We start from the raw sequence: 25709 nt of genomic DNA on the forward strand, positions 1-25709 counted from the left end.
TGGCCCTGGTGAGAGAGGGTAGTGTTTGGAAACTCCCTGTACTTATCTTTGCAGATGATACTGTGTTGCTGAGTGAAGACGAAGGGGAGGTGCAAGGCTTGGTGGATGTGTTTGGGAGAGTGTGTAAGAAATGGAATCTAAAGGTGAACGTAGGGAAGAGTAAAGTGATGGTCTTTGAGAGAGGTGAAGTCAGTGAATGTACAGCGAGGTTGGATGGTGGAGAATTGGAAAATGTGAGTATGTTTAAGTACTTGGGTAGTGTGATGAGTAGGGATGGAGGTTTGGAGGGTGAAGTGCTTGAAAGGGTACAGCAGGGAAGAAAGGTTGCTGGTTCCTTGAAAGCAGTGATAAGAAACAGGGAAGTGAGCATGGAAGTGAAAAAGTTACTACATGACAGTATTGTGATACCAACTCTAATGTATGGAAGTGAAACTTGGACATTGTTGGAAGGACACAAGTCAAGAGTGAGAGCAGTGGAAATGAGTTATTTAAGAGGAGCATGTGGAGTCACATGGAGAGACAGGCTGACAAATGAGGATATAAAGGAGTGTTGTGGTGTGGATGTGGATGTGATAGGAAGCGTTAGGAGGAATACACTGAGGTTGTTTGGCCATGTGGAGAGGATGGAGGGTAAAAGACTGACAAAGAGAGTGTACTGTATGTGAGTGTGGTGGAGGGGGAGAGAGGGAGGGGGAGGCTGAGGATGAGATGGAGGGATGGGGTGGAGAGGTATATGAGAGAGAGAGGTGTGAGTTGGGAGCATGGCAGTGACAGGGTGACGTGGAGGCGATTTATTTGTGGCCACCCCAAATGGGATTGAGGTGTCTGGCAATAGATAGATAGATATATATATATATATATATACAGTAATCACTCTAATATCCGGACGCCCAATAACCGAACATCCCCACTAACCGAACCTTATTGTCCTGGGATCAAAGATTCCCAAAATGGTCCGAAAATCCAAAAAAATCTAAAAAAAAAATTGATTTTTTGCCGTCCGTAATTTGAACTTGCCGCGCGCGCCGCGTGAGAGCATTGTTTTGGTTCGTCATTCCTCCGACGTCCGATAGAGCGCCGCTGCATCCTCCCCACTTCCCGCCTGTCTCTCACTGCGACTGGACCTACACTGTTCGCCATGGCTGCCCACGTGCTCGCTTTTGTGGTGGTGCCGTACTTGCTGCAAGGCCTCCTGCTGCTCTCTGCCCTACTCTTAGTGTGTGTGATGATGGCCCCGCCTCCTGAGAAAAGGAAGAGAGTGGTGTTGACTCTGGAGAAGAAACGGGAGATATTGGAGAAGGTTGATGAGGGTTGGTCTTCTTCACGCATTCTCCGCGAATTCAACCTGGCCCGGTCGACTTTGTTCGATATCAAGCGTTCCCAAGACAAGCTCATGCAGTACACGGCTGACTTCTCGTCGAGAAGCAAACGCAGCGTGGAGAGGAAGGTTATGTTTACCCCCAAGTATGCAGAGATCAACCGCTCCACGTTGATTTGGTATCGACAGCAACGTGCAGCTGGTGTGATGGTACGTGGAACGGAGCTGAAGGCTGCTGCTGAGAAGTTTGCAAGGCTTCACGACGCCCTTGACTTCAAGGCATCCGAGGGTTGGCTCTTCGCGTTCAAGTTACGACATGGCCTTACTAACCGTAAAGCACAGGGCGAAGCATTGGACGCTAACTAGGATGGAGTGGACGAGTTTCGGCACAAGGTTAAAGGCTTGATCGACAGGGAGGGCCTCACTCTCGGTCAAGTCTATAACGCTGACGAAACTGGCCTATTCTATCGCTCGGTGCCAACGAACACTCTAGCCGATGAGACGGAGAAGCGTGTACCTGGCCGCAAGCTTTCTAAGGAATGGATATCTGCTTTGTGTTGTGCCAATGCTAACGGCATGCACCGGCTTAAGCCCGTTATTGTTGGCCGTGCAAAGCAGCCTCGGTGCCTTCGTGGGGTGATGGATGTCCTTCCTGTCGTATGGTACCATTCTTTGAAAGCATGGTTCACAGCTGTGATTTTCAAAGACTGGTTTCACCGTCACTTCGTCAAGGAGGTCATCCAGTACCAGACGAAGACACTGGGAATTCCTCGCGACCAGGTAAAGGCTCTCCTTCTCCTCGACAATGCACCTGCCCACCCGTGCGACAAGGACTTGGTTGCTGAGAATGGCCGTATTAGGTGCATGTTTCTGCCACCTAATACGACTGCTCTCATTCAACCCATGGACCAAGGAGTGATCGTGGCAACAAAGCGCCTGTACCGTCGGAAGTTCCTGGACGAGGTGATGGTTGTTCTCGAGGACGAGGACGAGCGCAGGGAAGGACGTGACACTCGAGGCAAGCGGACTTTGGAAAACCTTCGCCGCTACAACATCAAGTCTGCGCTGTACAACTGGGCTAGTGCATGGAAGGAAGTCCCTGTGAAAACTCTTGAAAATGGTTGGTCTCGTCTGCTTCTCGGAACAGATGTGGAGTACGATTTCCTAGGGTTTGACGTGGATGACTTCCATGCACGGCTATGTACGCACGGCGACGATGTTGATGTGGACGATGTTCGTGAGTGGTTGGACGACGACGAGGGCGATCCTGGGTATCAGACGTTGTCTGATATCGAGATCGCGTCTTCAGTTGCTGGTGTCAGTCCCGAACTTGAAGATTCCGACGACGAAGGCAATGATGATGCGGACTCATCTCAGCAGGACACAACTCCAGCCATCCCCAAGCTGAGCGCACTCCGGGAACATCTAGAGTTCGTCCTAGACTACCTGGAACACCCAGACTGCGACAGGGAGATGGGGCCCTTGGGACTCATGGAGGAAGTGCGTGCTTTCCGGCAGCGCATCATCAATCGCCAGAATCGTCGGTCCTTGCGTCAGTCAACGATTGACAGTTTTTTCAGGCCCATGACCCCCGCTGTGCCAAGCCCTGGTTCCACTCCGTTGCCTCCCCAAGACAGGCCCTCATGCTCCGAGCCACAGCCCAGCACATCAGCTACAGTGGAGTCACCGCTCGATGTGAGTTTGCGGCTATCTTCAGAGTCTTCTGTAGTCGGTACGCCATCACCACGACCCACCGATGCACCCCTTGGTCGCCTGCCAGTGATACTCTCGGACTCTGACAGTGAATAAACAGCAAGAACTTCTCCATTAGACCACACGGGAATTTTGCGTGTTGTGCAGTGAAAAAAACGGTGTGTTGTGTTAAGGTTTTCAAGTTGGGAGAAAAGACTCAGTAGAAAAGAAATTTAACGTAACTAACCTTCTTTGTTTTGGCTTTGGAAAATCAAAAAAACTTGGGAAAAGTTAATGTGCAACACTTAAATGAAATGGAACATTATTTGGACTAAAGTGAACACTGTGAAGAGAACGGACTTCTGTGTGTTAGTGACTAAGTTCAGTGCAAGACTTCAGGAAGAGTGTAGTGCAAGTGCTTCAGGAAATCGTTCTTACTGTCAGAGTCCGAGAGGAGGCGGTTATTCATCGAGGTGGCCAGGGACTTGCTGTAAGTAGCCAGAATGTTTCATATTGTACTATTTTCCATACTATACTTACCAGAATGTTTCATATTGTACTTTTTTCCATACTATAGTTACCAGAATGTGTCATACTGTACTTTTTTCCATACTATACTTATCTCATGCATGTGCAGTAGGAATGTGTTTTTCAGAGTTAGGTTCGGTTAGAGTCCATAAGTACCAGAATGTTTATTAATGTATGAACATACTTCTAAACCCACATTTTATGTTTCTTTTGCATTTATTTCAGTCATTTATGTGCCTTATTGGTGTGATTTGGGTGTTAAATAGGTGCTATGCATGTCCGGAGGGAGTTGTATAGGTGTTTCTCTGAGTTAGGGTCCATAAGTACAAGTCCATAAGCTGGGGCCCAATATCCGGACGAAACCAATATCCGAACCTACCGATGGCTCTATTGATCCGGATATTGGAGGGGTTACTGTATATATATATATATATATATATAAAATCATCTCATCTCATCTCATCAGCCGTTTGAGTGTCCACTTCAGGACCAGCATATCGCAACCAAAGTGGGGACGATACAGCCAATATATCTCTACCAAGTGGCTTAGGCTGTCTGGTAGAGACTGTATGTAGGATGAGAAATGCTTGTAAGTGTAATTGTAGTGTTGGAGTGGCTTTGGATGTGTGTGTAGTCTGTGAACCAAGTGTAATCGGCCCGCGCAAGCCAACTGGGTGCAAGCCTACTTTATAGTATGCGACACTGGTTCAACCACAGCACCCCTTGTGTCCGCCAATGCAGTACGTGGCCAGAAGAACGCTTCCAAAGTTTATTACCATGACAGGGCGCAAACCCTCGTTCTTCAGTGTACGAAAACGCACCCTTTACCACTGTACCACAGAGGCTCCATTTATATATATACAGTATTTATATACAGTGGGCTCGCACAGTACGCAAGAGATTGGGCGGTCATGGTCCTCGCGCACTGTGAAATCGCGCACTGTGAATACATAATCTTATGGGAAAAATTACATATGGGTGATACCCTCTCATACCTGGACATTTTTTGGCCCTTAGAGACATAATAAAAACCAAATTTTTCGGACATTGTATTACAGATATAGCTACAGTAACAAAAATATGGGTAGTCACCTTAAGAACAGTAGACACCAGGCCTGATGGACTTAAATAACAGGGGTTCCGAGGCATGGCAACACTTACAGCTCCGCACCTCCCGCTGCACCTCCCGCCACACCAACACTTCCCTCCACAGACTTCTCTTGAGCACCTTCCCCAGGAGCCTCAAAGTCACGCACTTTGGCCATAAACCCCTCGAAGTCCAATGCTGACACATCTGACATTGCATACTCTTCATCCTCAACAGGAACAGGATCAGACGATGTAGCTGGTTCCTCAATTTCACTAACTTGAGCCCACAGTTTGTAACTTGTTATGAGCGTCTGTCTTCTCCTGTTTATTTCTTGCCTGTGCCTGTTTGTGTAGAAACGGAATAGTTTGTCGATACCAACCAGAACTTCCTCCATTCTTAGGCTGCTCACTTCTTGTTCCTTCACCTCTTCCTTGAGCTTATCCACGGCAGCAATGATCTTGCTTATTCATGACATACACAGCTCTGTATTCCCCTCCATCTCACTAGGCTGCTCAACTTGACTCTGCCTGGCATCGGGCTCTGTGTCAGCCTCATCTGTCCGTTGCAAGACTTCCTCAGGAGGCTGTTCCTCATTAGCAGCGTGCACTTCCTGTATGTCCACCAACATAACGTCCTTGAAGCCTGGTACAGCTTGTGCTGCTGTCAGTGTTGCTGCCTCAGCCTTGGCCAGTGGTTGAATGGCCGTCTCTTGGGTCGTGCATAAGTGAGGCACGAGCTTTCGCCACGCGGGGTTCACCGTTGCAGGTGTAATCTGGTGCCATGCTTGTAGGAGAAAGTCAACTGTGCCCTTCACTGTAAACCGACACCAAAATGCCTCAACAGTCAGGTCACCTGTGGTGGGTCGCGATACAGCTGCTGGCGGAGATGGTACGGGAGCAGGTGCCTCATCGAGGTCTTCATCATGATCTTCTTGTAGGTTATGAACCTCCTCTTGTGTGTCGGTCTTCCTGCGTAGGTAGTCGTACACTTTGCTTGTGGTAGAAGTGCTTCACAGTGGTGATCGGTTCTTGATCCAGTGGCTGCATTAGTGACGTTGTCCAGGGCGACAGAAGCCCAACACGACAATCCTTGTGCAGATCTTCTAGGAATGGAGGGTGACTTGGTGCATTGTCCAGCACAAGGAGCATCTTAAATGGAATGCCAAGTCCCCGACACTTGGCCCTGGCATCGGGGACGCAGTGCCTCCTTAACCCGTCTGCCATAATGTTCCCGGTCATCCAACCATTTGCAGACTTGTACCAGTACACGCCACTTGCGTCCATGTTCGTGAGTTTTTGTAGCACCTTGGGTGTGAAGCTGTGTGTACAACAACTTGCCTCATCTTGTGGCTCCCAGACAGGTTTACAGCGAACATTACCGTCATCTTACACTTCTGGAGCTTGCAACCAGGGGCTTGTTTCTGTTTTTTAGCAATGTAAGTTGATTTGGGTGTGGACTTGTAGTATAACGACGTTTCATCGATGATGTAGATCTGGTCCTTGGTGTACTGTCCTTCAAGAAGCGCTCTAAATTTCGCAGGATACTCTCTCGCTGCCAGCTCATCAGCAGAGGCACATTCACCAGACACTTTGATGTGCCGGAGTTCTTTGCGTTTCAAAAAACGGTGCAGCCATCCAGCTGATGCCTTGAAAGGTTTGTCCACATTTAACTTGCGAGATGCTGCCTTGTTAGAGCTGGGCTTGGTTCTGAGTAAATCTGCCATTCAATGGAACACCTTCTTTCTTCCTCATTATGAAGGTGGCAAGATACCATTCCATTAGTATCATTGCACGATTTCCTACCCTGGAACAGCCATCTAGGTCAGATGCACCATTCGTCTTCACCAGAGCCCTGATGGCATTGGGGTTCTTTCACACTGTCCTCACTGTTGATTCAGCCAGTCCCAGGGCTTTCCCGATAGTGGTGTTTCCTTAGCCCTCCTCCTTCATCTTGATAATCTCTAACTTGGTTGTGTGCATCAGAAGTTTCTTAACTCTTGGGGGTTGGAGGCATGGTGCGGTGAAGTACAGGCCAGGATGGAGCAGCAAAAAAACGCCACATGTTGTACACAACAGGTTAGCTGTAGAGAGCGGATCCGCACTGTGCACGAGCAGTGTCTGTAATGGTGTGCCCGCCACCTCGTACCCCAAGCTGCTCAGTAGAATGCGCAGGAATTTATGCGCATCAACATGACGACACGTGATGATGGATGTGTTGTCGGGGGGGGGGGGGTTGCGTACTAATGGAAAATGGCGTTTTTGAGCTACACCTTGCCTCTACCTCGCGTTCTGTGAGGTAAACTCGCGCATTCAAGGTTTTTTGGTTATGATTTTTGGTCACACGCACAATGCAATTTGCACACTCTGAGCTCGCACACTGTGCGAGCCCACTGTATGTATGTATATATCTATATTTATATATAGAGTGTGTGTGTATTGTTTTCACCACAGACAAATGAAAATGTTAAGCACAGAAGCATACAGATGGCTGAAAGGGTTAAGCTGCCATGGTCTCGTAGGTCCCTTTTCTGGTGATGACCCCATAGATACCCTGGGTCATTGATTCATTCACTATATTTATTTTTCATTGTTTGTGACTTACTTTAACCTAGCAAACTTCAGTGGATGGTTTATCTGTTTTACTTTTACATACCACTGGGAAACCTTATAAGGTCTGAGAGTTAAGGGGAGAAGCTACATGAAAAGCAATTAGGTTTCCTTAGTCAGAAAAGAATACCGCAGCATTTAGGAAGTACAGTGAACCCTTTGTTTACAAGTACATACCCTTGATTGCACAAAACAATGATTTACACAGCAGTACTATATTTTCTTCTCCAATCCCGTATGCATGGTTGCAGTTCTGTTCACTTGTAAAAATTGCTGACTGACATTCCATTTTTACATAGTGTACTGACATTCAGAGCACTTACCAAGACAACTCTCAGACAAATCAGGGGAAGTGATTTTGAGGGTTTTGAGGCCTAGCATTAGCCCTCAAGGGGTAGTAGGTACTGCTCAGGCCTCCTGCTCTAGCCCTTCAGCCTTGGAGAACTCCCGTTCCAAAATAACCATCATTTCGTCATTTATCAGAGTGAGTTAGTACAGTATTCCATGTATTGGCCACTTATTAGCATTATATTCTTGTTCATACACTGTTTCATAAGCCTACTGATGATCATTGTGTTTCTAGACTTGTGGTTAATAGGGTAAAATGAGAATTTGGGAAAATATTGGGATTTCATCCCACATGTTAGCCAGATAACAATGGTTCTTATGGCACAATTTAGGTGTTTAGGTGTTCTTTTTACGTGGTAGTTTTTACCCCCATATTAGCTGTGTAAACGAAGGATGTTCCGTATTCCTTTTTTTCTTAGCACATTATGTTGCAGTTTCAGTGGTTCATAAATATTATAGTCATATATTCATAGTATAGTATAGCAGAGAAAAGTTTATTATAGTCATCCCTTACCATCGGCGTTTTTAACATACACGGTTTTAAATATCTGTGGGTGGATATAACATACACGGTTTTAAATACCCGCAGTTGGATACAGTACCGGGGCTGGATTCATTAAAACATTTTATCTCGGGGTACAGGGCGACGTGGAAGCGATTTGTTTGTGGCCACCCCATATGGGATTGAGGCGTCTGGCAATAGATAGATAGATAGAACTCTGGTAACACTGTTCACTGCAAATGTAACATTATCCCAGGCGCAGTTCATGGCTGTTTTAGTGATGGCCTTATCCAGTGAATTAAATACAGTGCCCTCACACAGTGAAAGTATTCAGAGTAAATGACTTGCCTAGTGAACAAACAGGGGGTAATCAGGTCCACAAAACCATTGTAAACGAGTTGAACCCCAAGTGAACGAAATCGGGGAAAAGAGTAGGCCATAACTACTGTCTTCCATATTGAACGACCCCCCCCCTCCCCTAGTAGATGCTGCACAAGAGGCCAGGTCTGAGCAACCTGTTGAGCAGAATCCAATGGAGGATGAACCTTTGCCTGTGTCGAAGATCAGTAAAATTCTAGCAGCAGTGGATGTTCTGAGAGAAGAGGTCAAGACAAATGAAACTAGCTACCTTAAGACACAGGAAGTGCTCAGTGGAGTAGAAACCATTTTTCGTTATTACACTGAAAGGTACAATATGGAAGTCATCATAAGAAAAACACTTATCACATGCTACTACCGAACTCAAGAATAACAGGAGCCAGTTGCCTCCACATCGTCTGCCACACTTCTTGGTGAAGACAATGATGTGATGTCAGTGGTGTCATCTTTAGACTTTGAAGGTTTTATGGGAGAGGTGAATGAGGTAGAGGCACATGGGGAAGTGGTTCAGTCAAGTGATGAAAGTGGGACTGGTGACGGGAATGAGGGAGTGGAAAGTGATGTGGTGGGGTCACCCTAACTGTATCTCCCTGTCTCAGAACCACCTGTATTCAAGCCAATCAGGACTGCCATCTGCTCCACTTAAGGTAAATAACCATGTGTTTTATATTTTATATATCTGTACTGTATGTGTTTGAAATGTGCCCTTTAGTACATCTCTACGGCTCAAAAAGTGGACTTCGAGGAAGCGGTGCTGCGCAGATGCTATTTTTCCCATAAGATACATTGTTCACAGTGAACGAGCTTGTCTGCCGCTTATAAACTCATTCACCATGCGAGGGCACTGTACAATGAATGCTCAGTTATCTGGGTTCGGATTATCCAGGTTTCAGCTGGGACACGAAATCCACCTTAGAGTACGTTGAGTAAGTTTCTTCCATTATGCTGGAAACAGTTGTAGATACAGCTTAAGGAATGTGATGAAAATAAGGGAGAAAATCTTTCAGTAAGAGAAGGTAATTTACCACCCTCTTAATAGTCAGAAAAATACAGAAGACAAACTAGTGGAATATGAATTGAATTGATAAGGTCTTTAGGCTGTATGCTTGGATGAAAATTTATGGGTTTCACAAATTTAGGGGACGAAATGGAACAAAAATGTTTGCTAATCAGCAAAAATTACTCTTAGCATTTAGTTCCACATTCTTCGTTCGATATCGCTCTTTCCAGCACATTTCAGACCGATGAAGTGTACAGTTATTTTTGCTCCTTAACCCCTACACCGCGGGGATGTTTTTTGCGCTCCTTGTGCATCCTACGAGGATATTCGCGCTCTGACTGACTTGTTAAAGATATTTGCCAAAAATCAGTTATTAGTCCTAGAATATTATAATTACAAGTACTTATGGCACATACCTTCAGCTTTCTCCTGGGATGTTTGTTGAGCCTTCGTCGAGTACCGTAGGACTTGTGGAGACTTCTGAAGTTGGGTAATGAATTCTCCACTTTACACTTCCCGACACCCCGTAATATGATTACCACAGCCTGATATTATCACTAGAAACACTATTCCATGATTTTCAAGTAGTTTGGAATCCATACACCAAAAAAAAAAAAAAAACACTGTGAAAGCATTTTCACAATGAAAATTACGAGCATGTACGAGCTTCCCACTTGCGCTCGTTCCCGCTGGTATTCTGTCATTTATTATTCATAAACACACTCACACTTTATATTCCTATTACTTTATTACACTTATATATATATATATACAGTATTTATCCATAAGATTCCTTCAGTAATAGTAGTTTATTTTCACTCCAGATATTAACTTTCTCGTTCAGTAAACTAGCGTAGAGAGCAAAGCTTTGACTGTCATTACTCCAAGTATTTGTACTCATATTCTTATATTAGTAATTATTTACATTTCTATTTTATTTATACCATGTTATACACTGTCACTTCCAGTAAATAAGGGCTCCGTCCCTTGGAGCCAGGATGAACTTGGGACACTGAAGCACTCGTAGTTTATCACCATTTCCTCCACTGGCTCATCACATGATTCACCAGAAAGATTGTAGTCACTGTCCATCATTATCATGGATAAATTAGCCAGTTCACGCTCCACAGCAGAGTCATTTAGTCCTTTATCCCTTCCCACACGAGGTTTAGTATGGGTAGAGGTCACAGGGCCCTCTATAAGCGGCGGAAATGGAGGGGCGCGAGTGCTACGTGCTTTCATTTCAAGAAACAACACTAAATTAAATGACGAGGCGGATATGGGGCCGCCAAGGGTTGACAACATCAGCGAGGTGACAGCTGCTAATTTACATGCTGTGAAATGATTGGCAGGGAAGTACAGTAGGTACTTCCAGGTGAATGGAAATATCACTTAGGCTTCTCCCTTCCTTTCTTATATATATTTTTATTGCGAGAATAGATTATATGGCATATTTCGAGGGGAAATTACCAGGGAAAATTAGCGAACAAGTGCACATGGGGTGTTGCCAGGTGATAATTAGCAAACTCCAGGTGTATAGCACTATCAGTTACCTTATTTTTGTTTTGGTGTATATTATTTTGTATAAGAATAGGGCATAGGGCTTATTTCAGTGGATGAAATCAGCGGATAATTCTGGGGAAGATTAGCTTAGTGCAGCGCAGCCGGGCAGGTGAGAGAAGAGGGTAATGGAGGGGAGTCAAGAACGGGGATAAATGGCTAAATTGTCAACAATGGATGGGAGTACAGATGACATTAGCGGTGCTGACTATTGTTGGACACTGGTAGTACTGATAGATGATGCAAGCCACCACTTGAAAGCCCGGGAGAATTCAAAATAAGCCACCACTTGAAAGCCCGGGAGAATTCAAAATAACACAGAATCGCAAAAGTGACGCCCCGCGGTATGATCCATTGCACCCAAGAGTCACAAAAGTGACGCCCCGTGGTTAAGGGGTTAAAGTTAAGTGAACATTTACTGCTCATTCTTTTGTTCTTTATGTGTATGTGTGAAAGAGAGCGTATTGATAGAAACAATAATGTATTCCATTAACCCCCTCAAAGCTGCCGCCTTGAACAACACTTCTGTATCGGTGTCTGTGACGTTGAGTTAGGGCAAGCTATAAAAAACTGCAAACAATAATGGGAAGGGAAAGAAGGTCACTGGCATGTTTACACGACCCTACTCTACCATCCCAAGCAGGCAGGCATTCACTTCATTACAGATGTTATCGCTGATGTTTACATGCTTATGTTGCATGTGCCCTAATTTTGAGTAAGTTTCTTCTGTTATGTTGGAATCAATCGTAAGTACGGCTTAAAGAACGTGATGATAATAAGGGAGAAAATCTTTCAGCAAGAGAAGATAATTTACCATCTTCAAAATAGTTAGAAAAATACAGAAGTCAAACTAGAGGAATATGAGTTGAATTGGTAAGGTCTAATTTAGGCCATATGCTTACAAGAAAAATTATGGGTTTCACAATTTTAGGAGACGAAATGGAACAAAAATGTTTGCTAATCAGAGGAAAATTACTCTTTTGTCCAAAATGTTCTCGTAGGTTAGCATTCAGTTCCACGTTCTTTGTTTGGTATCGCTCTTCCCAGTATATTTTGAACCAACTTAGCACAATTATTTCCGATCCTTAAAGTTAGTGTATATTTACTGCTCATTCTTTTGTTCATTCTTATGTGTATGTGTGAAAGAGAGAGGACTGATACAAACAATAATGTATTCCATTATCCCTTTCATAGATGCCAGCCTTGGACAATGCTTTACTGTACCGTTGTCAGTGACTTTGAGTTAGGGCGAGCTATAAAAAACTGTGAGCAATTATGGGAAGGGAACGAAGGTCACTGGTATGTTTACACGACCCTACTCTACCATCCCAAACAGTCAGGTGTTCACAGTTCACTACATCCCAAATGTTTTCACAACAATTTACCTAACTGAAAGTTGTCAGAAAAATACAGGAACAAGCTGGAGGATTATTAAATGAATTGGTAAGGTCTTTCTGTTGCTTAAAGTGTACATTTTCTGGTAAATAAATTAGTCTAACAGTACTTATTTTATTTCCGTTGGAAGCAAAATAAGTGTTTTTAATGGGGGCAGCAGATATCCGGGGATTTTTAACATACACGGGTGTCTCTGTTACCTAACCCCCGTGGATGTTAAGGGAGCACTGTAGTAGGAAGAAATCAGAATTCACTCACAGTACTTTCTCCATGAGTTGTTTTGGTATTGAGAGCATCATTTTCAAATTATTGTCTTCTGCCTTCCTTCTTTTCCAAGCTAGTGACATAAAAATGATTTAAAATCATGTCTATAAGAGTAGATGGAGAGTGAAATAAATTCTTGGTCAGTGTTAGGGAAGATGTTTAAAAATCTTTGAGTAAGAAATGAGTTAGGTAGGAATTCATAGTCAGTGTTTGGGTGCATCAGGGCTGTGTGCCAAGTCCATTGCTATTATCTGGCACTTGAAGCACTGTCAGGAGTATTTAGAAGTAGAGTATAGTGAGAGTTTTTACATTTTAATGAATTAGTTTTGATTGCTGGAGTGATATCATTGTGGGAGTGATGCATTGAATACAGGGAGATGGTCCTAAATTATTTACTTACAGTAAGCCCTTGCTTTACTGTACCCAGCTAGACTGGATATTGGATTTAATGATCACTTTGAAGACCCTTGATCAATCTGTTGTACATAGCAGATACCATCAAGTAAATGGGAAAAAGCCGTATGGGCCTACAGGACACTTTTTTGCATTTGGTTGGGGCGTATGATGCAGACCTGCTGGATCACTTCCCATGCATTGGGTGACACTGAGTGCAGTTACCAATGCTGGCGGCTGTTTTTCCAACCTGCTTGGGCAAGTCATGAAGAAGTGCTATGACAAGGGTGTGAAATTATTGGGTAGATTAGTGTAAAATGGATGTAGTTTTCATATTTGGTACAGTACTGATACTATAATATGCTATTATACTCATTTATTTTCCGTCAAACTTGCTGGATTCTTGGTTTTATCGGATCAGGCTTCCCCGCAATTGGTCTGGTATATAGAGAGGGTCTACTGTATTTCACATCGCTTTAGACCAGGGATTTATTGATTACCAGGAGATCAGATAGCAGGGGTGTTCTGTATTTAGGTCCTAAGTTTTTACACATTGTTATGGCAATTTATTGATTTCCAGGAGCTCAGATGTGTTGTAAAAGGCTTGCTGCTACAGTATATTGTATATTAAACCTTAATATTCACTCTCATCTTAAATGTCAGGACCAACTTGCCTTGCCACGGGCTCCTATGCTCCTCATGGGGCAATGTAGGATTGGATGATGGATGGATGGAAAACAATATGAAAGTGTCAGTACTGTACTTTGTAACTGGTTTATACTGTACATTATGGTAGGTTGCTGAGGATGGATGTGGTGGCTCTGGCATGCATGAGTGGTGACACTGGATGTCTGGAGACTGCTGGTGCCGAAGTGAACAGCTGGGTTGTTGACCCTAACTATCCTCTTCCCCATGACATCCACAGACAGGTTAGTCACACATAGTGCTGTACTAGGAACATCTCAGTTTGAATGATTTGAGTGATATAAACCATTCATTGTTTTTAAGATCTTGTTTCTTTAATACTGTGAAATAGTGGAATGTGATATTTGATTTTAGAATTTTGTTTGGTACTCTGTGTTTAGTATCCAGTTTTGTAGTGATCATTTTTACATTGATTTTAAGTAATTTCATTCTTCCTTTTGTGAAATCATCCACTGGGTGTAGCTGAAACAAAAGTCTATCCAAGCTGTTCTTCTGTCCTTATGCATCTGTCTTCCTCTGACCCAGTCTTCTTTTCCTGCCAACCTTTGCACCTATAACTGATCATATCATCTCTGGCAAGTAGTAAAAGATCTTCCCCTTGCAATGTACCAGTTAGGTATCTCCAGATTATTTCCATGCTAGTCAGTTTTCATATTTTCTTTCCACATATCAGGACTGTGATTTTCTATTCTTTAAGTTTCAGTGTCTAACTTCTGTTCAGTTTTTTTACACATATTACCCATCCCCTATTATCCTCTCCTCTCTCTTTCCCTCTGCTTCACCTCCCTCCACCTTCCTCTACTTCACTTAGATTCCTTCCACTTCACTTCACTTTCCACAAATTTACTTCCTTTGCATCCTTTCCCTTCCCTTCAGGTCCCATTTGGCCCATTAAGGGCATTTAGGTTTAGTCAGGTTGATTCTGATCAGTTCATATCCATTTAGGTCAGTTCAGGCCTGGTTACATCCATTTAGTTCCATTCGGTGTTGTTTATGTCATTTAGGTTCACTCAGGATGCTCATCTCCATTAGGTTCCATTTGGTCGTATTTTTGTCATTTAGGTTCACTCAGGATGTTCATAGCCATTCAGTTCCATATAGTCTTGTTAATGTCATTCAGGTTCACTCAGGATGTTCATATCCATTCAGTTCCATATAGTCTTGTTAATGTCATTCAGGTTCACTCAGGATGTTCATATCCATTCAGTTCCATATAGTCTTGTTAACCCTTAGCCGCTGGGGGGTTCCCGGCCGCTGCACACTCCTCCCTACTGGAGATTTCCGAGATTTTGGGAAAAATACCTTTACATCAAAACCCTTATATCTGACAAATTATAATAGCTAGAGAATCAAATAAAAGTTCATAAGACTCATCAACTCTTCCTCTTTCCAATGAAGGTATCCCGAGGTCTCTAGGTGGTCCCGTCGATGAGTAAGGATGAGTTGAAGACGAGTGGTTTTTCATGTTTTGGCATCCGGCTCCGAGTGCACGCCACTGGCCATGGCCTTGGCCCAGCTGGCTAGCGTTGGCAGCACTGCTTGGAGTGGTGATTGTAACACTGCCCGTGCGTCCTTGGGTGGAATGCGGAAGATTCCACTCATTTTTTCTACTCCTTCTTCCTCACCACCGTGAAAATGAGTCATCACCTGGTTCATGTGGCTCATCCAAGGATTTACCGCCCGCTCCATTATGCCTTTATGCCCCGTTGGTGTGTGGGAAAGGAAATATCTCATCATTTTTCTGTACTCGGTTCTTCCATAAGGAATATTTCTCCTTTACTTTGTTTTTCTTTACTCACTTCTTTCGTAAATAATCATATTTCTTCTTTACTAAGACACTTAGAACTGCACTGTACATCACGATTATGCATAATTGCCTTTTGAGAAATAAATGCTCTTGCTCTTTCACACATTATCATAGAGTATGAGGTAATTATTTGTACTGTAAATCAGACTGCTTTGTACTAATAAGGTTATAGTGAAAATCATACAAATGTTTTACACAACTAACATTATTTGTACTTCACATCACAGATACACTGATGCTCATATTTGGCACAATCTCCCTGAGTATTGAGTGAAATAATTTAGGTATAGCCAAGCAAGTATTGTTCATTGTGGCCCGCTCACAAGTGGTTTTCTTTCAGGTAACACATAGGCAAACACAAAGTATTTCCAAAAATTTTCTAACCAATATCCAATACACATTATCAATTTCTGTATTGCACTTACTATAAATCACTTATACGCACTTGCAGAACTTATTATAAATGACTTACATCTTAGAACTTACTATAGTTCACTTATAATATCACACTTATCACTCATTTATGAAAATTCACAAACTTGTGCATTGCTGTACACTATTTACACGTCCCCACACGCCTGCTCAGTACTCACGCTCGGAGTGATACTCTGAGAAGCATTTGGGGCATAGGGGGACCTTGCATTCTGCACATTGGTACGAGGTCTCTTTTTGCGCTGGGGGACGGTGTTTGGTTGTGCGGCAGACGTGGCACCGCCTGTATGCCAGACGACCTGCTGTGGTTCTCCCGATCTCCACAATCTTGTGCCGACGGAAATACTCAGCACAGCTGACCCTGTCCGCTGGAGCTGCTGTCCCCTGCCTAGCACCTGTCACCTGAGCAGTTGAATATTGCTCAAGGAGTTCGCGAGCCAGCTCTCTTTCAAACTCTCTTAGAGAGAGAGGTTTCCCGACAATCTCCTTGAACAGTATGAAACTGTTCAGGACGGCGATATCAAGAAGGTGTAAGAACGCCTTCTTGTACCACCTGCAGGACTTATGTAGGCAATCAACCTCACCAATTTGCATGTCCGATTTATCAACTAGCCGCATGTTGATATTGTATTCGTTGACTGCATCTGGTTTTACCAGTTTCCTCCAGCACAGCCTTATGAACTGTAGACAACATGTTAACCCGTCTCTTGTCATGCCAGAGAAGGGCTAACATGTTCCCACATTTCTTTGTCAGAAGGGCTTCTTTCTCAGTATTTGTCGGAAATACTGGGAAATTCTTTCTGTTGGCCTTAACAGTTCCACAGGACCCAGTACCATGGTCAAGCAAATACTTTGTCAACGCCGGGGCTGTGTAATAATTGTCGGTATACAGAATGTGATGCCTGTTGAAATACCTTTCCATCAGCACTTTCACTAATGATGCAGAGAATCCATGAGGATCATCACTAGGTATATCAACATCTGTTGCTGAGTAAACTGTTACATCCAGCACATATCCAGTTTTACATTCACAAAGCACAAAGAATTTGGGGCCAAATCTGTGACGCTTTGATGGCACATACTGTACTGAATAAATGCAAGCCTGCCCCTGAACAACACCAGCGACTCGTCAATAACCTCTTTCTGGAACAGATAGAAAACCCTGGAGAATGACTCTTTCAGCATTGTCAGGATTGGTCTTATTTTCCATAACATGTCGTTCGGTGCAGGCCTGTAATTTCGATTGAAATGTGGGAACCTCAGGATTGCCAGGTACCTATCACGGGCCATGTACTTGCCGAAGACAGGTGTGCCAACAAGTTCATCCACTGACCAATAGTCGTGGAGCACATATTTTTTTTACATGCGCCATCAGCATGGTCAGGGCGAGCCACACAAACATCTCCCCCCACCTCAACAGGTATCCATTCACGCATGTGCATGCTCTCACTGATAGGCACGTCCAGCAAACGCATGCACATGGCCTGGTGGAAATTGATTTCATCCACCAGGTACTGCATTATTGCAGTCATGAAAATGACTTTGAACAGACTGCTAATAGTCCAGGGCCTGGGGGGAAGCACATCCTCCTGAACACCTGCATCCTCATCATCAAATGCCGGCACAGACGGCTCAAAGCCGGCACCATCCTCCCACACAAATGTGTCTACTCTACCCACACGTGGTAGAGCAGGCCATCTGGCAGTTGCACTGTGTTTTCCCATGACTCGTGCACGACCACATGCATGGCCACGGGCTGAGGGGGGGTGAGGAGAGGGAGAGGGAGAGGTGTGGGAGTAAGTGGGTGATGACTCACCTGATGCAGAACTTTCCATAGAAGACGCTCGGCGCTGGGTATCACCACGTGGCGCCCGTCTTGGAAATACTGCTTCTGAGGGCCTGGTTGAGGAGATTCTGCCCTTGAAGTGGTAGGCTGAGGTGTGGGGGAGCGGTGGAGGAAGATATGTTGGCGAGCAGGCTGGGAGAGCGTGGGGGAAACATCTCTGCGGCATTTTTTCTGCAGATGTCCGCCGGGTCCACGGCCACTTTCCCGATCTGCTGGGTCATCTTGCGCCTCCTCATCAGCAAAATCATCGCTCTCGTAGGCTGTCCCTTCCTCCTGAAGAAGTCGGAGAGCCCTCTCTGGCGTCGGAGAGTGAGTAGGGGTTGGAGGGCAAGAGAGCTCTTTCTCCACGTGGTAGCTTTGTTTACCCTCTGACAACGTACTCGCACTAAGTGTTCTAGAGGAGACAGTTTTGTCTAGGGCACTTCCTATGGCACTATCACTTTGCCCTTTCCCTGGCACAAAGGGCTTGACTTAAGTGGGGGTCGATGAGGCAATCGGCCCTTCACGCAGTGGAACAGAATCGGACGATGTCGAGGAAGATGACATGACTCCTCTCGTTACCACCGCTGAGTACAAACTGAACCGCGCAACCCCGGGGTACCTTTGGGTCCTACCTACCCCATAGGTATCACAGAAAATGGTCCCGCACTCAAACAGTGGCGGGAAGGTGAGTGCGGTATAGCAAGTCAACCAGCGGCCCTCCGCGTCCTGAATCCTGTCGTGCATACACGTCAACCGGCGGATAGGGGTTAATGTAATTCAGGTTCACTCAGGATGTTCATATCCATTCAGTTCCATTCAGTCTTGTTAACGTCATTTAGGTTCACTCAGGACGTTCATATCCATTCAGTTCCATATAGTCTTGTTAATATCATTCACGTTCACTCAGGGTGTTCATATCCATTTAGTTCCATATAGTCTTATTAATATCATTTAGGTTCACTCAGGATGTTCATATCCATTCAGGTCCATTCAGTCTTGTTAATATCATTCAGGTTTACTCAGGATGTTCATATCCATTCAGTTCCATATAATCTTGTTAATGTCATTTAGGTTCACTCAGGATGTACATGTCCACTCAGTTCTATATAATCTTGTTAATGTCATTTAGGTTCACTCAGGATGTTCATATCTATTCAGGTTCAGTCAGGTTAGTTTAGGCCCGTTTAAGACCATTCATGTCAGATTGTCAGTTCACATCGGTCACATCCTTTTAGGTCCAGTCAGGTCAATTCATATCAGCAAAAGCCTGCTCGGGTTCAGTTAGGTCCAATTACTGTACATCTTTTAGGTCCATTTATGTTGCATAACCTATACAACCTCTTCAGCACTAAAGGGAAACCTACACCTGGTGGCACTGTGACCCTGGGTGGAGCAGCTGCTTCATCCATCCGGAAGACAAACTTGCTCATATTTCCCAGCACCTCACTGTGGGAAGGACCCTGGTCCAACCCTGATGAGGCACTGTCTACCATAAGGGGGTGCTAGTTCCCTACATGGTGTATGTGCTGTCTTGTATCTGAAAGATGGCCCAACAGAAACAGTTGCCTACATGTGGTCAACAAGTCTGATGACTGGTTACCAATGCACAACAGCAACAACAACAATCTGTACATCCATTCAGGTTTAATCAAGCTAGTTCAAGGTCATTTAGGTCCAGTTAGGTTGAAATAGGCAGAGGCAGTTAAGTAAAGTTAAGGGCCATTCAGGTCTCTCTAGTCTTTTCAGACTCAGTCAGGCCAGTTCAGGACCTTTCAGGTCCAGTTAGGTTCCTTCGTAACCTTCACATCCATTCCTGCTGAATCAGATTAATTGAGGTTCAGCCACATCTCCTCAGTGTGGTTCATTTCTGTCATTTTTTGACCAGAGTTAATCATTTGAGGACTGTTAGGCAGTTTAGATCTTTTCAAGGCACTTTATATCCATGAAGCTGACTTTGTAACTAGACTGAGTCAAGTCATGCTTATAAATGTTTCAGCCAAAAATCAGCCCAGTCAGTGCAGTGGTGTCTGAGGTATGACATTTGAGGTCTTTTATGGCTGGGAGGAGAAAGTATGAATTGGAAGGTTGAGTGGAGAGATGTGATCAGGATGAGCTAGGTTGGTGGCAGGAGATGGGCCATTTCAGAAGTACTGTCTGTTTTGTGGAAGCATTTGTCATAGGTTGACCACTAAGATGCAAATCAAGCTGGGACAGCAAGAAATGAATATGGATAGTGTTAGATGACTGGGCTAGTGGGGGGCAAGGTGCTCTGGTGAAATGGCCACTGTAGATTGGCCAGTTTGGGTATAGCTATCTATCTGTCTTTCTATTGCCAGATGCCCTAATCCCGTAAGGGGTGGCCACAAACAAATTCCCTCCTTGTCACTCTGTTCCTCGCCATTTCACTGCCCTGCTCCCAGCTCACACCCCACTTCCTCATATACCTCTCCATTCCGTCCCTTCCTCTCATCCTTGGCATCCCTCTCCCTCTCCGCCCCCTCCACCTCACTCACATACACTCTCCTCGTCAGTCTCTCACTCTCCATCCTCTCCACATGGCCAAACCACCTTAATGTGTTTCTCCTAACGCTTCCTGTCACATCCACATCCACACCACGACACTCCTTCACTTCCTCATTTGTCAGTCCGTCTCTCCATGTGACTTCACATGCTTCTCTCAAATAACTCATTTCCACTGCTCTCACTCTTGACTTCTGTCCCTCCAACAAGGTCCAAGCTTCACTTCCATATGTTAGAGTTGGTATCACAATATGTACTATCATGTAGTAGCTTTTTCACTTCCATGCTCACTTCCCTGTTTCTTATCACTGCTTTCAAGAAACCAGCAACCTTTCTTCCCTGCTGCACCCTTTCAAGCACTACAGTCTCTAAACTTCCATCCTTACTCATCACACTACCCAAGTACTTAAACACACTCACATTCTCCATCTCCTCCCTATCCAATCTCACTGTACATTAACTGACTTCATTTCTCTCAAAGGCCATCACTTTACTCTTCCCTACATTCACCTTTAGATACTGTTTCTTACACACTCTCCCAAACTCATCCACCAAGCCTTGCACCTGCCCTTCATCTTCACTTAACAAGACAGTATCATCTGCAAACAATAGTAAAGGGAGTTTCCAAACACTGTTCTCTCTCACTAGGGCCACTGCAGCATCCACTGCCCTACCTTGTATCTCTTTTATAACCCCATCCATGTACAGATTGAACAACCATTGAGACATGATACATCCTTGTTTCAATCCAACCGTCAAATAGAAAAATTCACTCAGTTCACTACCCATACACACTCCAGCCTTAGCACCCTCATACACACTCTTCCTGGCATTCATCAACTTCCCATCTGCTCTATCTATCTATCTATCTATCTATTGCCAGATGCCTCAATCCCGTTTGGGGTGGCCACAAACAAATCGCCTCCAAGTCGCCCTGTCCCCCGCCATTTCACTGCCCTGCTCCCAACTCACACCCCCCTCTCTCATATACCTCTCCACCCCATCCCTCCATCTCATCCTCGGCCTCCCCCTCCCTCTTCCCCCCTCCACCTCACTCACATACACTCTCTTCGTCAGTCTTTCACCCTCCATCCTCTCCACATGGCCAAACCACCTCAGTGTGTTCCTCATAACGCTCCCTATCACATCCATGTCAGCACCACAACGTTCCTTTATATCCTCATTCGTCAGCCTATCTCTCCATGTGACTCCACAGGCTCCTCTTAAATAACTCATTTCCACTGCTCTCACTCCTGACTCGTGTCCTTCCAACAACGTCCAAGCTTCACTTCCGTACGTTAGAGTTGGTATCACAATACTGTCATGTAGTAACTTTTTCACTTGCATGCTCACTTCCCTGTTTCTTATCACTGCTTTCAAAGAACCAGAACCTTTCTTCCCTGCTGTACCCTTTCAAGCACTTCACCCTCAAAACCTCCATCCTTACTCATCACACTACCCAAGTACTTAAACGTACTCACATTTTCCAATTCCTCACCATCCAACCTCGCTGTACATTCACTGACTTCACCTCTCTCAAAGACCATCACTTTACTCTTCCCTACATTCACCTTTAGATTCTGTTTCTTACACACTCTCCCAAACTCATCCACCAAGCCTTGCAGCTCTCCTTCGTCTTCACTCAACAACACAGTATCATCTGCAAACAACAGTACAGGGAGTTTCCAAACACTATCCTCTCTCACCAGGGCCACTCCAACATCCACTGCCCTACCTTGTACCTCTTTTATTACCCCATCCATGTTCAGATTGAACAACCATGGAGACATGACACATCCCTGTTTCAACCCAACTTTCAAAGAGAAAAATTCACTTAGTTCACCATCCACACGCACTGCAGCCTTCGCACCATCGTACATACTCTTCACAGCATTCAACAACTTCCCATCTACTCCGTATATTCTTAACACTTTCCACAATCCTTGTCTATCCACCCTGTCACATGCTTTCTCCAAATCCATGAAAGCCGCATACAACTTCTTTCCCTTCTCTAGAAACTTTTCCACTAAAGATCTAAGAATGAATATCTGATCTACACAACCTCTTCCCTTCCTAAAGCCTCCCTGTTCTTCTCCAACTAATTTCTCTGTTCTTTCTCTAACTCTGTCAATAAGTATCCTACCATACACTTTTCCTATTATACTAAGAAGACAAATGCCCCTATGATTACCACACACTTCTTTTTCCCCTTTTCCTTTGTACAAGGGAATAATTATACCTGACTTCCAATCCTCCGGGAATCTACAGTACAATCCCAGTTAACCGGGTGGCTTGGGGAATTTACCTTCCCGGTTACAGATTTTTCCCGTATTTCTGATTTTCATGTCAAATCTATACAAAGGCCATCACAGCAGTAAATACAGTTCAGGTACTCACCAGTCACATTAGGGGTTACACTAGGAGATTCCGCCTGAAAAACTGCCTTGTAAACACACACCATGGTCATAACGGACGTGCGTGCAATGTCTAGCAATTTGCAGTACTGCAAATTGCACCAGTCCATTGTTTACCGAATTACTGTATTCATTATATGTACTGTACTCATAAAAATTGAAAAATAAAATAAAGAAATAAAAGCTTGAACATTTATTAGTGAACTGATGATGTGTTAAGACTGCACTGTAGAATTATCACGACACCTGTTCCCACACGTGAGTTTGTTTACGTTTCCGAATGTTCTTCTTCTTCCCCACCTGACCTCCATCACTCCACCCCTCACCTGCCACTCAGCTGTTTTGCAGAAAATAAAATAAATGATGTACGTATGAAATGCAGGCATATTATTTATTTATTTTTCTTCCAACAAAGTAAACTTTCATTCCTATTACCATTTATATTCAGCCATTAGTGTTTTATAATGTTCGCCTTTTTCAAGTCTGTTGCATATGTCCAGCTTCTGTCTCAAGGTAAGCACGATACGCTTACGTTTAGTTTGCACTTTAGGCATTTTGGAGTGTACAAATTACTGTCCATCAGAGGAACACAATAGCAAGAGAGCTTGTTTACTGTCTGGTGGCAAAACGCAGACTGGTGATTTTTGGAGGGTGTGGAGGATGACTGAATTCAAGTAGGGGAAAGAGGGGGAGAGGAGGGGTGGTTAAGAGGATTTGCTAGGGATTTACATTAGCCGGAAATGCCTTCACCTCGCTTTGTCTGACTTCACCCAGCCTCGTGTGACACAATCAAACGGCGGTTTGGCGGTCCATTCAAATTGGCGCACAGTTATAACTTACTGACATTTTTACCAGCCCTTGAATTTTCCCGTTGTTCTGAGTATTCCGTTTGTCTGGATACCGGATAGCTGATATTGTACTGTACCTTCCTCCCAGGCTAATCTGCACATCTTCCACATCCATTCTACTACTAGCTCTCCCCCATGCTTCAGCATTTCACCACACACTCCATCAATTCCTGGGGCTTTCCCAGATTTAATTTTCTTCATTGCTTCCACAACTTCTATCCTACTGATTTCTTCCTGTCTTCTCACCTCCCTCCTTCTCCCAGCCATTCCCCAGCCACTTATACTCGCATTACTTCCATCCTCTACGTTCAACAATTCCTTAAAGTGTTCTCTCCATCTGCTCACTTTTTCTTCCTTCTCCACTAGTAATCTACCATTTTTATCTTTCACTCCCCTGCTAGCTTCACTTCCACCCTGTCTTACTCTTTTCACCTCTTTCCAGAACATTTTCTTACAGTCCCTCCACTTTACACTCTATATATTCTTAATATTTTCCTCTTTGCTATACTTTTGGGTATAGGAATAATTTATTTTAAAACTCTTTCAAGCAGAAAAAGGTAAGCATGTGCTGCTCTTGTGTATGGGACCTAGCATCATACAATTCAGGTAAATTTTAAATTTATCCTTAGTAATGCTGTTATATTATACTGTACAATAATATGATGAACTGTACATCTGTATAATCAGATTCATATAAATAATAACCAGTTGGTGAGACCTCATGCAGTTACAGTACCAGCCATGACCAAAAGAAAAGTGCTCTTCAGTATTTACAGCTTCAACCCCTCCTTCCCTTTTTATAGTATGCCTAATTTACCAGAGTATGCAGTACTTAGGGCTGTGATAGAGGACTCTCTTATCTGGGTAGCACTGACTGAAGAAAGTCTTGAAGGCAGGACATTAGAAATATAATGACCAGAGAGAAATAGGAACACGAAAGGGAGAAGTGCCATGGTACCACTGATAGGAGTTGCATACGCAAAAGTGCGTGTGTTAACACTCCGTGCCAACGACGTACATGTACGTCGGCCCCTCTATGCGTGGACAGTGCCATTAACATACATATACGTAAGGTAATTTGATATACAGTAATCCCTTTAATATCTGATGTAATACAGCCAAAGGCATGTCCAGGAAGTGGGTTTGTCCGGATACTGGGCCCCTGCCTCCTGGACTGGTAATTATGGACCCTAACCCAGCCTAACTCAGAAAACCACCTACATAACGCCCTACTGGACATTCATAGCACCTATTTAAGACCCTGTTCACACTAATAAGGGACAGAAAGCATGAAATAAATGAAAATGAACCAAAGAATGAGGATTTAGAGATGAGTGTGGAAAATATTTAGCAGTATTCAGGGTACTTACACCAAGTCCATGGCCGTTGTGATGAATAACCCGCCTCCTCTCAGACTCTGACAGTAATAAGGTGCACCTGAAGCACCTACAGTAATCCAGTGTTGCACTGCACTTAATCCTTTCCGCTCTGAATTCTAATATCTTAACACTGTGCATTCTTTTCTCACTTGCGCTCTACTGTACTTGAAACTCACCTCTGTTGCACTGTGCACTTAAGCCTTTGCATTCTGAATTCTAATTTCTTAACACTGCGCATTCTTTTCTCACTTGAGCTCTACTGTACTTGAAACTCACCACTGTTGGACTCTGCACTGAAGCCTTTGCACTTTGATTTCTAATTTCTTATAACTGCGCATTCATTTCTCACTTGCACTCTACTGTACTTTACTTTAAACAGTGTTGCACTCTGCACTTAAGTCTTTGCACTCTAATTTCTTAACACTGCGCATTATGTTCTTTACACTGCACAACACTGTAAATTCCCATGTGGTCTAGTGGCGAGTTCTTGCTGTTTATTCACTGTCAGAGTCTGAGAGTAGGTGTTGCAGGTGGCTGAGGGGCGCGTCGCTGGGACATGGTGATGGACTACCCACTGCAGACGACTCTGAAGACAGGTGCAAACTCACGTCCAGTGGCGACTCCACTGTGGTCAATGTACTGGGCTGTGGCCCGGAGGTGGAAGGCCTGTCTTGGGGAGGCAGTGGTGTGGAGCTAGGGCTG

At 44.3% G+C, this 25709-nt stretch overlaps 1 protein-coding gene across 1 annotated transcript in view; it reads left to right on the forward strand.

Annotated features, from left to right (window-relative positions):
• LOC145399708 (glutamyl aminopeptidase-like) overlaps nucleotides 1-25709 on the forward strand; it is a 254613-nt gene that overhangs the window by 185218 nt on the left and 43686 nt on the right. Inside the window, exon 16 of the mRNA XM_080272257.1 lies at nucleotides 13871-14003. Within this exon, the coding sequence (XP_080128383.1) occupies nucleotides 13871-14003 (133 nt within the window). The remainder of the gene's footprint in view (nucleotides 1-13870; nucleotides 14004-25709) is intronic.

This window comes from Coenobita brevimanus, chromosome 6 (assembly GCF_032717465.1).
Source record: "Coenobita brevimanus isolate Jiangsu-jjx chromosome 6, ASM3271746v2, whole genome shotgun sequence".
NCBI classification, from domain to species: domain Eukaryota; kingdom Metazoa; phylum Arthropoda; class Malacostraca; order Decapoda; family Coenobitidae; genus Coenobita; species Coenobita brevimanus.